At 44.6% G+C, this 14,932-nt stretch overlaps 1 protein-coding gene across 4 annotated transcripts in view; it reads right to left on the bottom strand.

Moving 5' to 3' along the window:
- Nucleotides 1–14,932, bottom strand: part of tcp11l1 (t-complex 11, testis-specific-like 1) — a 42,922-nt gene that overhangs the window by 25,752 nt on the left and 2,238 nt on the right. The window contains exons 1-4 of one of the 4 annotated variants that reach the window (XM_070899559.1): nucleotides 12,381–12,513; nucleotides 7,929–8,126; nucleotides 6,159–6,291; nucleotides 2,214–2,334 (exon numbers count right to left, since the gene is read on the bottom strand). In XM_070899559.1, coding sequence (XP_070755660.1) covers nucleotides 2,214–2,334; nucleotides 6,159–6,291; nucleotides 7,929–8,079 — 405 coding nt within the window. In that variant the 5' untranslated portion in view covers nucleotides 8,080–8,126; nucleotides 12,381–12,513. Of the gene's footprint in view, nucleotides 1–2,213; nucleotides 2,452–4,392; nucleotides 4,509–6,158; nucleotides 6,292–7,928; nucleotides 8,127–12,380; nucleotides 12,514–14,932 lie in introns of those variants that run through there. The other 3 variants (XM_070899558.1, XM_070899560.1, XM_070899561.1) reach the window with 3 other exon arrangements.

Genomic DNA, 14,932 nt, shown 5'->3' with positions numbered 1-14,932 from the left:
CCCACTCCCGTTTTCTCTGCACTGTGTCACCCAAGTGGCTGCACTTTAAACACCTGAGTAAGCATATTATTGGACTTTGTCGGCCAGCATAGCTGATGCAATCTGTTCTTGGCTTCTCCACGCACAAGTTTCATTGGGTGGAGATTAAGACTGCAAAGCCTCAAGACATTTTTCACTTCCCAGTACAGTGATTTTGATAGCAACTGCTGTTTCATGAATGGCCCAGCTGAGGCTGTCTGAACACGGCACGAATGAAATTGGGATCTTCCCTAGTTCTATGGCTCAGTACCACAGGCATGGTGCATTTATCCACAGATCCATTTGAGGAAATGTTTTTTTAATCCAACAAAATGGGTGCTTTATAAATCTTGCTATTCATAATAATGTCCTCCACAAGCAGACATGCATGTAAAAGAACACTGAGGAATGGTCCAGTGTATATATTTTTTAATGGGGGCATCGCTGGCAAGGCCAGAATTTATTGCCCTTCCTTCATTGCCCTTGAGAAGGTGGTGGTGAACCGCCTTCTTGAACCGCTGTACTCCCACAGTGCTGTTAGGGAGGGAGTTCCAGGATTTTGACCCAGTGACAATGAAGGAACAGTAATATATTTCCAAGTGAGGATGATGTGTGACTTGGACAGGAACTTGGAGGTGGTGGTGTTCCCATGCACCTACTACCCTCGTCCTTCTAGGCGGTAGAGGTTGCGGGTTTGGGAGATGCTGTTGAAGAAACTTTGGCAAGTTGCTGCGGTGCAAGTTGTAGATAGTACACATTGCAGCCACGGTACGCCGTGATCAAATCTTAACCTCACATTACTCCTGAAGCAGGCACAACCTTGGCAAAAAGCCTTAATGCATCAATGAATTTTCTCCATTTATCATAAAGCACAGATGAGAATGTAAACTGTTCAATTCAACTTAAAACTCTCTACATCAAAAAAAAACGTTTAAGAATGCAAAATTCAAACCTCAATATAAATGATGTGCTATTAATAAAGTCCGAACACTATTTCAATGAAAGGCAATTATTCAAACATACAAGGCTTTGAACAATGATGTTAAAGCTATTACTTTAGGGTTGTGTGAAAGTTGCTCCTGTCATCCTCTTTTCCTCTGGGTGATTGAGGTTTTTGCCTCCCCAATTTGGCTGCAGAGGCTGTGAAGGTAGCTATGAGGTGGGCCACACACATGGATTAGAGCTGGTGGGCTAATGAGAGTCTAGATAGCTTGTTATTTCCCCATGTCCAGGCAGTAAAATATTTTAAAAAGCAATCAGAAGCTGATCCATATAGAAGAGGAAGGGCCTGTGTTCAATCCCTATTGTTACAAGTATGGTACCGGAGTGGTTATGATACTGGACAAGCAACCCAGTGGGTGACAGTTCAAATCCCACTGTGGCAAGTTGTGAGACTGAATTTAATAAATCCGATAATTTAATATTGTGGGCCAGCACCAGAATAAAATGATCATGAAAGCTGTTGGATGGTCGCAAGAACCCAACTGGTCCACTATTGGTTATTAAGTCCCATTCAGCCATCACCCCTGTGCTCGCTGACCTACACTGGCTTCCGGTTACGCAACTCCTCGATTTCAAAATTCTCATCCTTATTTTCAAATCCCTCCATGGTTTCGCCCCTCCATATCTCTCTAATCTCCTCCAGCCCCACAACCCCTTGAGGTGTCTGCGCACCTCTAATTCTGCCCTCTTGAGCATCCCTGATTATAATCGTTCAACCAGCAGTGACCGTGCCTTCTGTTGCCTAGGCCCCAAGCTCTAGAATTCTCTGCCTAAACCTCTCCGCCTCCCTTTCCTCCTTCAAGATGCTCCTTAAAATCTACCTCTTTGACCAAGCTTTTGGTCACCTGCGCTAATTTCTACTTATGCGGCTCGGTGTCAATTTTTTATCACATAATACTCCTGTGAAGCACCTTGATATTAAAGGCAAGTATATAAATACAAGTTGTTGTTAATGGAAGAAAACCTGCAATATCACTCCCGCATTACAGACGTGACTCTGAATGCCATCTGAATGCATCCCTCTCGAGAAAACAGCCCAGCACCACCTCAGGACAGTAGGGGGGGGGGGCAAACCAACAAAGGTTGAGTGGTACTTGCTGCACTAGATACTATCCTCCAAAAATAGCAGGTAAACAAAGGATTACATTTGCAATATTAAATGTGGGCAAAGCAATCCTGAAATAAGACCTTACCTCTTTAATCTCACCTAGAAGCTTAATTGCATGGTCATAAACTGGTGGATCTTCACTCAGCTGTGCTTGTAAACTATCCCAGAAAGCTTTCTTCATTATGTCTTCAATTGTCTTCTCAAAACTGTTGAGAGATGATTGGAATTGTAGATCTGTTAGTTTCAACTTCAATATGGCTGTACAGTATGTGTTGTTAGGCGGTTTACTCACATTTAGATGGTGGTATTCTGTGAATTAAGGCCTATATTAAAGGATATACATTAGTCAAAACAACCAAGAAAATTAACAATATGCCAGATCCTTTAACAGACTTTTATATCGGAACCAAGTTATCTTCCCTTACTATAACAAGACTATCCTTCAATTCTTTTGAGCACAGGAGGCTTAAAGCATAAAATTCAGCAATAAGACCACTAAAGTGCTAATCTCCATCCCTGCACACCCTGCTACCCCGCCCCCCACCCCCCCAGAAATACATATCTCTAATGGTGTATACATTACCCACTTGTTTCTGTAGTAGAAAGATCTAGGGATTAGTGCTCAAGAGAATAAGAGCAGGGAATACACCACCAACTTCCCACAAAACCCTGGCCTTCAGTCAAACGGAGTATTTTTGGAGACACCAGATCAAAGTATTCAACCCACAGGATATATTTCAAGTATTTAAAGGCTATTTAAATATAAGCTGCAGTCCTTTTATGGTGAAACATATGCTGGACACAAAGAAGATGCTGCAATTTTTTCGGGTAGATGAAATTTTAAGACTTTGCCCTGTACACCGTGGGAACTCACCATCTAGGGAAATCACAGGCGTGAACCCAGGTATAACTTCATACATCACTGTACCTGTGGGTTGAAGCCCCACTTGAAGAAACAAGTACATGATCCAGGTTGGGAGTCTGATGCAGTAGAGGGGGTGCACCAAGTCCCCAGGTATCTGCTCAGGTGGACGTTTAAAGATCCATGACACTTTTTGAAGAGAAGCGGGAGGTTCCCAGCCAATATACCCCTCAACAAACACCATCAAAAACAGATCAACTGGCCATTCATTTCATGGCTGTTTGTGGTATCTTGCTGTGCAAAAAATGTCTGCACATTTGCCAGGGATTATAAGGATATATATTCTGTTGCTGTTTGTCCCTCTTAGTTTTCTATGCACCTTGTCTCTCCTCTCTGCTGCTGTCTCCAGGACTTCCGTTCTTACCACACAACCATCACCTCAGGATCCTAAACGGACAAATGCATAATTACTTTTCCCATCTGGTTAGCTGGCTGAAGTTTCCCACAGCATGGAGAGGAACCAGGACACAGCAGCAGAGAGGAGAGACAAGGTGCACATAAAAATAAGAGGGGCAAATAGCAACAGAATAAAGTGTAGGAAGACCAGGAATTAGATGGAGGATAAAAGTAAAGCCGACTACCATGGTGTTGGAATGCATGTGCGTTAATTCGAGGAGTGTTACAAATGAGCTGTAAACACAAGTTAACACATGGGGTTATGATATAGTGGCGATAACTGAGATATGGCTTAAACATGGGCAGGAATGGGAACTAAACATTCCTGGCTACAATGTATTCAGGAGGGATAGGGAAGGAAAAAGAGAAAGGAGAGGGTGGCAGTATTGATCAAAGATAATATTATAGCTCTATAGAGGTACGATATACTAGAGTGTTCAAAGACTCAATCTATTTGGTTAGAGTTAAGGAACAGAAAAGGAGCTGTTACATTGCTGGGTGTTTACTATGGCCCCCCAAATAGTGAGATGGAAATTGAGGAGCAATGTAAAAATAATAGAGCAGTAATAGTTGGGACTTCAATTATACTAATATAGACTGGGGAAAAAACAGCAAAGGGTAAGGAGGGTGAAGAATTCCTAAAATATGTATAGGAGAATTTTCTTAATCAGTATGTTTCTACCCCAACAAGGAAGGCAGCAGTGCCGGATTTAGTTCTGGAGAATGAAATAGAGCAAGTGGAGTGTGTTTCAGTGAGAGAACATCTAGGTTATAATGATCATAAAATAATTAGGTTTAAAGTAGTTACAGAAAGGGACAAAGAAAAATCAAATGTGAAAATTCCCAACTGGAAGAGAGCCAATTTCAGTGATTTGAGAAGAGATCTGGCACAGGTGGACTGGAAACAAAGATTGACCAAGTAAACAGTAAATGAGCAATAGCAGACCTTCAGGGCGGAGATAGTTCAGGTACAAACCAAGCATATTCCTATAAGGAGGAAGGATAGGGCATCCAAAGCTAGAGCTCCCTGGATGACAATGGAAATAGAGATTAAAATAAAACAGAAAAAGGAGGTTTATGACAAATGCCAAGTATAAAATACAGTTGAAAACCAGGCAGAATACAAACTGCAGGGAGACATTGAAAAAGGATACAAGGGCAAAGAGAGAGTATGAGAAAAGATGAGCACGTAACAAAAAAGAACCCCAAAATCTTTTATAAGCATAAAAAAAATAAAGGATAGCTAAAGGAATACTGGAGCTGAAAAGAGAAAATCTTCTTCTGGAGGCTTGGGGCATGACTGAGGTACTGTTAGGTATTTGCATCTGTCTTCACAAAAGTAGAGGAGATGGGAGTCGAGACACTGGATAATATAAAATAAATAGAAATAGGTGCTAAATAGTTTGGCATCACTCAAAGCTAACAGCGCATCTTAGGTTGCTGAGGGAAGCTCTGCTATCACGGCAAACGAGCCAAAGGTGGGCAGAAGAAACGTTACAAGGACACCCTCAAAGCCTCCCTGATAAAAATGCAACATCCCCACTGACACCAGGGAGACACTGGCCAAAGACCGCCCTAAGTGGAGGAAGTGCATCCGGGAGGGCACCGAGCACCTTGAGTCTCATCACCGAGACCATGCAGTAATCAAGCGCAGGCAGCAGAAAGAGTGTGCGGCAAACCAGTCCCACCACTCTTTCCCTCAACGACTATCTGCCCCACCTGTGACAGGGACTGTGGTTCTCGTATTGGACTGTTCAGCCACCTAAGGACTCATGTTTCGAGTGGAAGCAAGTCTTCCTCGATTCCGAGGGACTGCCTATGATGATGATGATGATGATGACGACCATAATCTTTCAATCCTTCTTGGATAAGGGAGTGGTGCCAGAAGACTGGAGGATTACAAATGTTACACTCCAGTTCAAAAAAGGGAGAGGGATAAACCTGCTAACTCCAGGCCAGTCAGCCTAAAATCCGTGGTGGGAAAACTACTAGAGACCATTGTCAAGGACAAAATTAATTCTCCCTTGGAGAAGCACGAGTTAATAAGGGACACCCAGCACAGATTTGTTAAATGCAAATCGTTCCAGACTAACCTGATTGAGGGTTTTGACGAAGTAACAGAGGGAGTTGAGAAAATAGTGCAGTAGATGTACATATGGACTTTCAAAAGGCATTTGATAAAGTATCACATAACAGACTTATTTTGAAATTAGAAGCACATGCGATTAAAGGGACTTGGGTATGTAATTGGCTAAGGGATAGGAGGCAGAGAGTAGTGGTGAATGGATGTTTTTCTGACTGGAGGGATGTGGGCAGTGGGGTTCCCCAGGAGTCAGTATTAGGATCATTGCTGCTTTTGTTGTATATAAATGACCTGGATTTGGGTATCGGGAGTAAAATTTTCAAGTTTGCGGATGACATAAAACTTTACAATAATTACCCTGAAATGTTCCATGAATTCAATGTTTTAAACTGTAATTCATTCATGGTGACCCACAAAGGGAAAGGTTCAGATCGCCCTAATTGCATATAGCCTCAAATATGTAGATCGATAATCAGATTCAACTTTCAGAATGAAGAACCAAAAAATCACAAAGTTGGGTCTATCGAATAATTTTGGTTGTTAAGAACAGGCCGCTGATATATTAACACACAGTCCGTCTCTGTGGATTAAAAGGGCTAAAAAATATTTTCTCTGCTCAAAGAACTTACCTGCTCTCTGGTAGATCTCGTTGTTTGATGATGAAACTTTCATCAACCACTATCTCATGGGCTAACGCCATGTTACAGACCCCTTTTTCTGCCTCAATTAGCTCTTCTACAGAGACCAGATTGGGAGAAACAGCTAGAATCACAAAAAAAAAGTCACATTTATACCATGTTCACTCTATTTTGCTCACATTTCAAGATCACATATCCTTTACCATCCTTAAAGAAAAAAATAGGACATAGCCACCATTAATATTACTCCCGGGTAGTGGAAAAAATTCAAGAAGTGTCAGGTCTAACATGTAACACGCAATCTGGTGTCAGGTCTAACATGTAACTTGGGACAGGTTAGGTGAGTGGGCAAATGCATGGCAGATGCAGTACAATGTGAAAAAATGTGAGGTTATCCACTTTGGGGGCAAAAACACGAAGGCAGAATATTATCTGAATGGCAACAGATTGGGAAAAGGGGAAGTGCAACGAGACCTGGGTGTCATGGTACATCAGTCATTGAAAGTTGGCATGCAGGTACAGCAGGTGGTGAAGAAGGCAAATGGCATGTTGGCCTTCATAGCTAGGGGATTTGAGTGTAGGAGCAGGGAGGTCTTCCCGCAGTTGTACGGGGCCTTGGTGAGGCCTCACCTGGAATATTGTGTTCAGTTTTGTTCTCCTACTGTGATGAAGGGCGTTCTTGCTATTGAGGGAGTGCAGCAAAGGTTCACCAGACTGATTCCTGGGATCGCAGGGCTAACATTTGAGGAGAGATTGAATTGACTGGGCCTGTATTCACTGGAGTTTAGAAGCATGAGAGGGGATCTCATGGAAACACATAAAATTCTGACGGGACTGGATAGGTTAGATGCAGGAAGAATGTTCCCGATGTTGGGGAAGTCCAGAACCAGGAGGTCACAGTCTAAGGATAAGGGGTAAACCATTTAGGACCGAGAGGAGGAGAAATTTCTTCAGTCAGAGAGTCGTTAACCTGTGGAATTCTCTACCACAGAGAGTTGTTGATGCCAGTTCATTAGATATATTCAAGAGGGAGCTAGATATGGCCCTTACGGCTAAAGGGATCAAGGGATCAAGGGGTATGGAGAGAAAGCAGGAAAGGGGTACTGAGGTGAATCATCAGCCATGATCTTATTGATTGTTGGTGAGGCTCGAAGGGCCGAATGGCCTACTCCTGCACCTAGTTTTCTATGTAACACGCAATCTGATGGCTGGAACAAGAGCTTAGGTAAATGAATTTAGGAAACAGGAGAGTTGAGAACTCAGAATCCAGGCTTCTCTATTTAATTCATGTCTGCATGGGGCATCTTGAATTTAGCACGGCAACCATCCACTAGCTGTAAAACATGTACATGACATACTCTCGCATCCCAGTTATGATCTGAGGCTTTACAATATTTATGGAACGATCATTCTCTTGTTTAAAAAATGGAGGGAATTTTTTTTCTTTTTACACAATCCAAGAAAAATCAGATAAAATTGCTCCAGTGTCCTCATTTTGCTATTCCAATGTCATTCTTCATTATGATAACAATTACCAGGGGCCAATGGCAACCACAGACCAGCAAGGCTTTTCAGTCACATTGTTCCCTCAGACCAATGCAATTTGATTAAACTGGTATTACTCTTGTCGTGGCTCAGAACCATAAACTTGATGTCCTGAACAATCAGCCTCAGCAAATGTTGACACAAGGGCCGACTTTCTTTAACTTACAAATATGATACGAGACTTGACCACACCAAGAGGCATGAATACAAACTTACATGGAGTGTTTACACTGCGGGAGATTTCAGTATCCTCTCTCAGGCGATTTCGCAGATGCTCGGGTTCAGAGTCATCCTGCCTCTTGTGACATGTACTTTTGGGGCTTTCCTCCCCACGACCTGCGCATGGTTTACCTGGCTCCAGGGGCATGTTTGATGTGCTTCAAGTATACTCTGTACAGCTTTTTGTCCTGGAACCTGTAAAAGGCAGTGACGATGAGCTCTGCTGACTATTACTCTTGGAGATCTGCAAGAATTTTATTTTCCACTCAAGAACAAGATTAACTTAAAAAAAGGGTGAACACTAGTTGGGACAGTGAACTATTTCAGCTAACATTATGCAAAATATTCTGAATGGTTGCAAAATCTTTTCAATGGATTATATAATAATTCATTATACAATTCATTATAGCATAAACTTTAAAAAATCTGTCCAGCTGCACTTGTGCAAATAAGTCATAAATTGCAGCAGTAAGTTACAGATTTATAGTCTGTTCCATTGCAGTAATGGATTAAAGCCCATTCCATTTTGAAGAATTACTGTGTGCTGCACCACAGTGCGACAGGCCAGCTCAACCTCAATAACAACATTTACGCAATTTACGTAGCACCTTTAATGCAGGAACACCTCAAGACGCTTTTCAGAGGACCAGCAGAAGTGGTGCGATAGAAGAGATGGCAAAACCATGGTCCAAAAGAGATGTTGAGGGAGAGAGTTCCAATGTGGCTGAAGACACAGCTTCATTGCTTTCAAGAGGCACTAAGTGGGGCAGAAGTTTCCCTACAGGGGCGGACAAAAGAAGAACTCATGAGAGTCTTACTCCAAGCCACTCTTAGCAGTAGGTTTGGAATAGCAGTGGGACCAGCTTGGGGTCTGCTGCCCTGATCCCTCAGACAAAGTTAGTTCTGTAACTTGGGAAGAGAAAACAATGCTATTCTGAAAAGACACTATGATATTTATTACTTTGCAGGTGTAACAGAGCAATGAAAATGGTGCAAGTACAGGTACAACGTCTCAAATCCGGCTGTCCGAAAACCGGAATTGTCCAAAAACCAGACATTTTTGAGAAAATCCCATTTGATATTCAGTAAAATAAAATCTGGAATTATTGTCCAAAAAACAGCGGGCTGGACTAGTTATCGGCTTCGCCGCTGTGTTTTAAATGCCGTGCGATCGGTCAGAGCCTTGGCGAATGACCCTCGACCCGGCCTGACCTGACCCACACCACCATTAATACTTTGTCTGTCTCGATAGCATACGTACACTCTTGATTTTCTTGTCCGATAAAGGGAAAAATCCAAAAATCAGCACGATCTCGGTCCCGAGGTTGTCGGATTTGAGACGTTGTACTTGTAGTTCCATATTCTTATTAATTATTCCTATTTGAATCAAAGGATGGAGCCATAACCACTGGAATAATTAACTATGTTTGTCAGACCCAACTTGTATTTATTATGCTGGGAAAACAAGTATTATTGAAGCAGGTAATTAGAAAAAAAGAAAATTACATATATAAAAGTCAGGTTAATTATGAAATGCAGTTCCCTAAAGCTCAAAAATAGACACAATCCATGAAAACTGAAAAGCCAGGGGAATTATTCTGACATCAACTATTCCAATATTCTCCTGGTCAACCTCCCATTCTCTACATTTCATAAACTTCAGCTCATCCAAAACTCTGCTGCCCACTATCCCACTCCAAGTCACGTTCATCCATCACTCCTCTCCTCACTCACCTACAGTAGCTCCCGGTCCCCCAGTGTCTCAAATTTACCATTCTCATCCTCGTGAAATCCCTCCATGGCCTTGTTCCTCCTCCATCCTAAATCGCCGCCCCCCCCAATTAAAAACCTTTCTCTGGATCAGATCTGTTGCAGTCAACACCCCTCCCCACCCCACACCAAATCATTTCAGCCACCTAGGCCGCAAGCTCTGGAATTCTCTCCCTAAATCCTTCCATCTCTCCACCACCTTCGCCTCAAAACCCACCTCTTTGGTCAAGCACCCTAATTATCTTCTTCCTTGGCTTGGTGTTAATTTTTTGATTATACCGCTGTGTAGCATTTTTCTGTGTTAAAGGCACTATATAAATGCAAGTTGCTGCTGTTGTCACTTCCTTGGTGCATCCAAAATTTCAGAGGCTCATTTAAGGGCACTCCTTGACAGCTGAGGCTTCAACACTCAAGCATACACAGGCAAAAGACAGGGTTCTGCTTCCATCTAAAATACAACACACCAAGAACAGCGACACCAGTTTAGTCACAGAAGCTCCCTTAAATATATCTTTCCAAATGCGAGTTACGGCCAATTTAAAACCAAAAATTATATTTACAGTAACCAGTAGTCACATTTCTAACACATCTCTGAATATTTCTTCAGTATTCTTTAGATTTTTCAATAACAACATAAGATATAGGAGCAGGAGTAGGCCCTACGACCCCTCGAGCCTGCTCCGCCATTCAATAGGATCATGGCTGATCATCGACCTCAAGTCCACTTTCCCGCCCGATCTCCATATTCCTTGATTCCCCATGACTCCAAAAATCTTTCTATCTCAGCCTTGAATATATTCAGAGACTCAGCATCCACAGCCCTCTGGGGCAGAGAATTCCAAAGATTCACAACCCTCTGAGTGAAGAAATTCCTCCTCATCTCTGTCTTAAATAGCCCACCTCTTATCCTGAGACTGTGCCCCCTAGTTCTAGACACTCCAGCCAGGGGGAAACACCCTCTCAGCATTGACCCTATCAATACCCTTCAGAATCTTGTATTTCTCAATGAGATCACCTCTAATTCTTCTAAACTCGAGTATAGGCCCATTCTACACAATCTCTCATCATAAGACAGCCCTCTCATCCTAGGAATCAATCTAGTGAACCTCCGTTGCACGTCACTAAGGCAAGAAGAATAAAAGAGCTCTATCATCCAATTGCTGCTCAAAGGTGTGCATGAGCAGAGCAAGGATATCCAATCTCCTGTCCAGACACAGACCATGTCTTCCCACATGGAGAACTGATAGGAACTTCCAGAAAGCACTTGATAAGTTTCCGCACAAGAGATTATTAGCAAAAATGAAAGTGCAGGGAGGGTGGGGGGGTGTCAGCATCAGGCGGAAAGTTGGAGGGCCCAGCTTTGGGCTCTTCAGAGGCTGGTGTGGGGATTGCAGTGGGCGTGGCAGTTGATTCTGTCAATAGGCGCAGGGTCTGGGCGTGTTCCCTTATTGCAGCAGCTAACTCCAACATGCCATCCCTCATGCACCCTGACAGTGTCTCAGCGGCCTGCAACATTCCCTCCCTAATGGCCAGTGACATGGTTTGCACTACCTCTGACATTTCCTCCCGCATGGCGAGTGACATGGTTTGCACTACCTCGGACATTCCCTCCCGCATGGCGAGTGACGTGGTTTGCACTACCTCGGACATTCCCTCCCTCATTGCCAGTGACGTGGTTTGCACTACCTCTGACATTCCCTCCCTCATTGCCAGTGACGTGGTTTGCACTACCTTGGACATTCCCTCCCTCATGGCCACTATTCCCTCACTGATGGTCCCGGATATCGTTCCCATTTCTTGTGAGAGTGTTGTTACTTCTCCCAACAGTCCCGCTACCTCATCACTCACCCCACTGATGCTGTCCAGGAGTGATCGGGTAAGGTCAATGCTCTCCGCACTCAATTACATCATCTGAATCACATCTGCTACATCCTGCATCTCAGGAGAGTGTGGTCGAGCTCTCCTTCCCCTCCTCCTCATGGGAGTGGCTCGCAGCACACCACTGGAACCCGCAGCGTGGGACAGTGGGGACCTGAGTGTGGCTCGCACCACACCACTGGGACCCGCAGCCTGGGACGGTGGGGCCCTGGGTGTGCCTCGCTGCACACCACTGGGACCCGCAGCCTGGGACGGTGGGGCCCTGGGTGTGCCTCGCTGCACACCACTGGAACCCGCAGCCTGGGTCGGTGGGGCCCTGGGTGTGCCTCGCTGCACACCACTGGGACCCGCAGCCTGGGACGGTGGGGCCCTGGGTGTGCCTCGCTGCACACCACTGGGACCCGTAGCCTGGGACGGTGGGGCCCTGGGTGTGCCTCGCTGCACACCACTGGGACCCGCAGCCTGGGACGGTGGGGCCCTGGGTGTGCCTCGCTGCACACCACTGGGACCCGTAGCCTGGGACGGTGGGGCCCTGGGTGTGCCTCGCTGCACACCACTGGGACCCGCAGCCTGGGACAGTGGGGCCCTGGGTGTGCCTCACACCACACCACTGGGACCCGCAGCCTGGGTCGGTGGGGCCCTGGGTGTGCCTCGCTGCACACCACTGGGACCTGCAGCCTGGGACGGTGGGGCCCTGGGTGTGCCTCACACCACACCACTGGGACTTGCAACCTTGGAAGGTGGGAAACCATGGAATGTCCCACCAACACTCAAACCACTAGTCACAAAAAGGGCTGGCACCTCCAACAGCAGCACCTCCTCCATATTCAGTACAACAGTGGGAGCTTCATCCAGCTCCATCTCCACCCCCCCCCTCCCCATGTTCTTGGTCTGGAGGGTGGGATTGGAAGATGTTCTCCTCTTCAGGCTCATCCTTGTCTGAATCTTCTTCTGCATTGTCAGGGTTGGCCTCAAGTTCTGCAAAATATAACAGAACAGTCAAATAGTTAGCAGCAGAGAAGGGGGCAGGATGGGTGGCATGAGTAGGCTCACACATCGCAGGCCAGGCAGCAGGTTGATTTGAAGGGCCTCGATGAATTTTCAGGACTTACCCTCTCCCTCGTGCGTGGGCCCAGCTTGTACAGTACTGATTGGTTTTTTCTCGACAGGATCCATCAAAGCAGCGACCCTCTCTTCCAAGGGTGTCAGTGGGTGCAGATTTGCCGGGCCTTCCCTTTTGTTGTGTGCCACTTTCCTCTGCAAAGATGAAAATGCAACCTTTTAGAGAGTGTGTCTTTCTGCTGGGTATACAGCTGGTCACATTTATAATTGCATTGAATAAATGAAAATATCACTTACACTAACAACTTGACCAAGGTCCTGCCATTTCTTTTTATACTGGTTTCCAAATCTCGTGGTATTCACCACTGCACAGTAATCTTCTGCAACTTGGTTCCAGCATTTCTTCATTTCTTTTGGTGGAACTTTTATGTGACCTCTGCTGGTATCCAGCTCCTGCCATCTGTTCTCAATCCAGTAAGAAATTCTTGGTCCTTGCTCTGCGTTGCACTTTGTATTGCTCCAGCTGTGATGTTTCCAATGTTCTCACAGCACTCCTTCTCACACACACACATATAACTGGCTCTTTATCAGCCAAATCCAAGCTTCACTGAGCTTGCGCGTCCATTGGAACGACGTCAAAAGCGTAACTTATTTCCCCGCGCAGAAGGTACGGCATTGTTTTTTGGCGCAGACAGCAGGCTCCACCCCCGAGGCGACTGGATACGCTGCGCAGCGCCAAATTCAAATTATAGATCGGGGAAATATGGCATAATATTTCTGGTCTAGGAAACCTGGCGTAACTCTGGCAATACTCAGAAAACAGGCTTGGGGAAAATTGAGCCCAATGTGAGTGGGTTAACTATGGCTGATAAGAGTTCAATGCGGGCAAGTGTGAGACCATTCACTTTAGATCCGAGAAAGACTAATTTTCTGAATGGCGAGGGACTAGGAGCTGTGGAGGAGCAAACGAATTTGGGTGTCCCTGTACATAAAGCATTAAAAGCTAGTGCACAGGTACAAAAAGGCTAATGGAATGTTGGCCTTTAACTGGAATACAAAAGTGAGAAAGTGATGTTTTAGTTGTATAGAGCCTTGGTCAGACCGCATCTGGAGCACTGCATTCAGTTTTGGGTACTGGACCTCAGGAAAGATACACTGGCTTTGGAGGGGGTACTGCGCAGATTAACCAGATTGATACCAGGGTTTAAAGGGTTAAATTATGAGGACAGGTTGCATAAACCTGGCTTGAGTTTAGACGGTTGAGGGGTGATCTAATGATGGTGCTTAAAATGATAAAAGGGATTCAATATGGTATATACAGAGAAACTATTTCCTTTGGTGGGGGAATTCAGAACAAGGGAACATAAAATTAGAGCTTGAGCGAGATGAGACGTTAAACCGAGGCCCCATCTGCCCCTCAGGTGGAGGTAAAAGATCCCATGGCACTATTTCGAAGAAGAGCAGGGGAGTTATCCCTGGTGTCGTAGCTAATATTTATTCCTCAATCAGCATAACAAAAATAGATTATCTGGTCATTATCACATTGCTGTTTGTGGGAGCTTGCTATGTGCAAATTGGCTGCCATGTTTCCCCTACTACAACAGTGTCTACATTCCAAAAAGTACTTCATTGGCTGTAAAGTGCTTTGAGACGTCCGGTGGTCATGAAGGGCGCTATATAAATGCAAGTCTTTCTTTCTAGGTCATTTAAGAGTGAAATCAGGAAGCAATTTTTCAGAGTTGTGAAAATCTGGAACTCTCCCCTTTTTCCATTTTGCCCATCTTTTCTAAAAGTCACGTAGACCCTGGGACATTTAGTTCCCAACCTTGGTCACCCTGTAACCACGTCTCAGTAATGGCTACTGGATCAAACTCATTTATCTCTATTTGTGCCATTAATTCATCTATTTTGTTACGAATGCTGCACTCCCTCCTTTCATACCAGCACAAGACACAAAAATAATTTTGCTAAAGCACTACTGGATACACAGGACGGTTACTTCAGTTAAGACAGAAGCTTTAGTTCTCCCTTTTCCTGTTTGATATGCAAATTGATTTCAGCAGTGTTCAATAAAGTTTTCTTGAATTATAACTAAACAGGATAAAGAAAGCTTTATTGGTTAATACAGTCTCAAAGGGCAATTAGGAACGGCACAGGTTTAAACTCCTTTTAAAATAAATCAGCATCGCTGGTCTTACTGCAGCAACTGCCACTCACAAGAATGGGTTTCAAGTAATCAGGAAACGTCTCACTTTATAGTACAGATCCACCCATTTGAACACAGCAGCAGG

The sequence above is a fragment of the Pristiophorus japonicus genome, chromosome 14 (genome assembly GCF_044704955.1).
Source record: "Pristiophorus japonicus isolate sPriJap1 chromosome 14, sPriJap1.hap1, whole genome shotgun sequence".
NCBI classification, from domain to species: domain Eukaryota; kingdom Metazoa; phylum Chordata; class Chondrichthyes; family Pristiophoridae; genus Pristiophorus; species Pristiophorus japonicus.
Note: the sequence above shows the minus strand (reverse complement) of the source record. Positions and strands in the feature narration are given on the sequence as shown.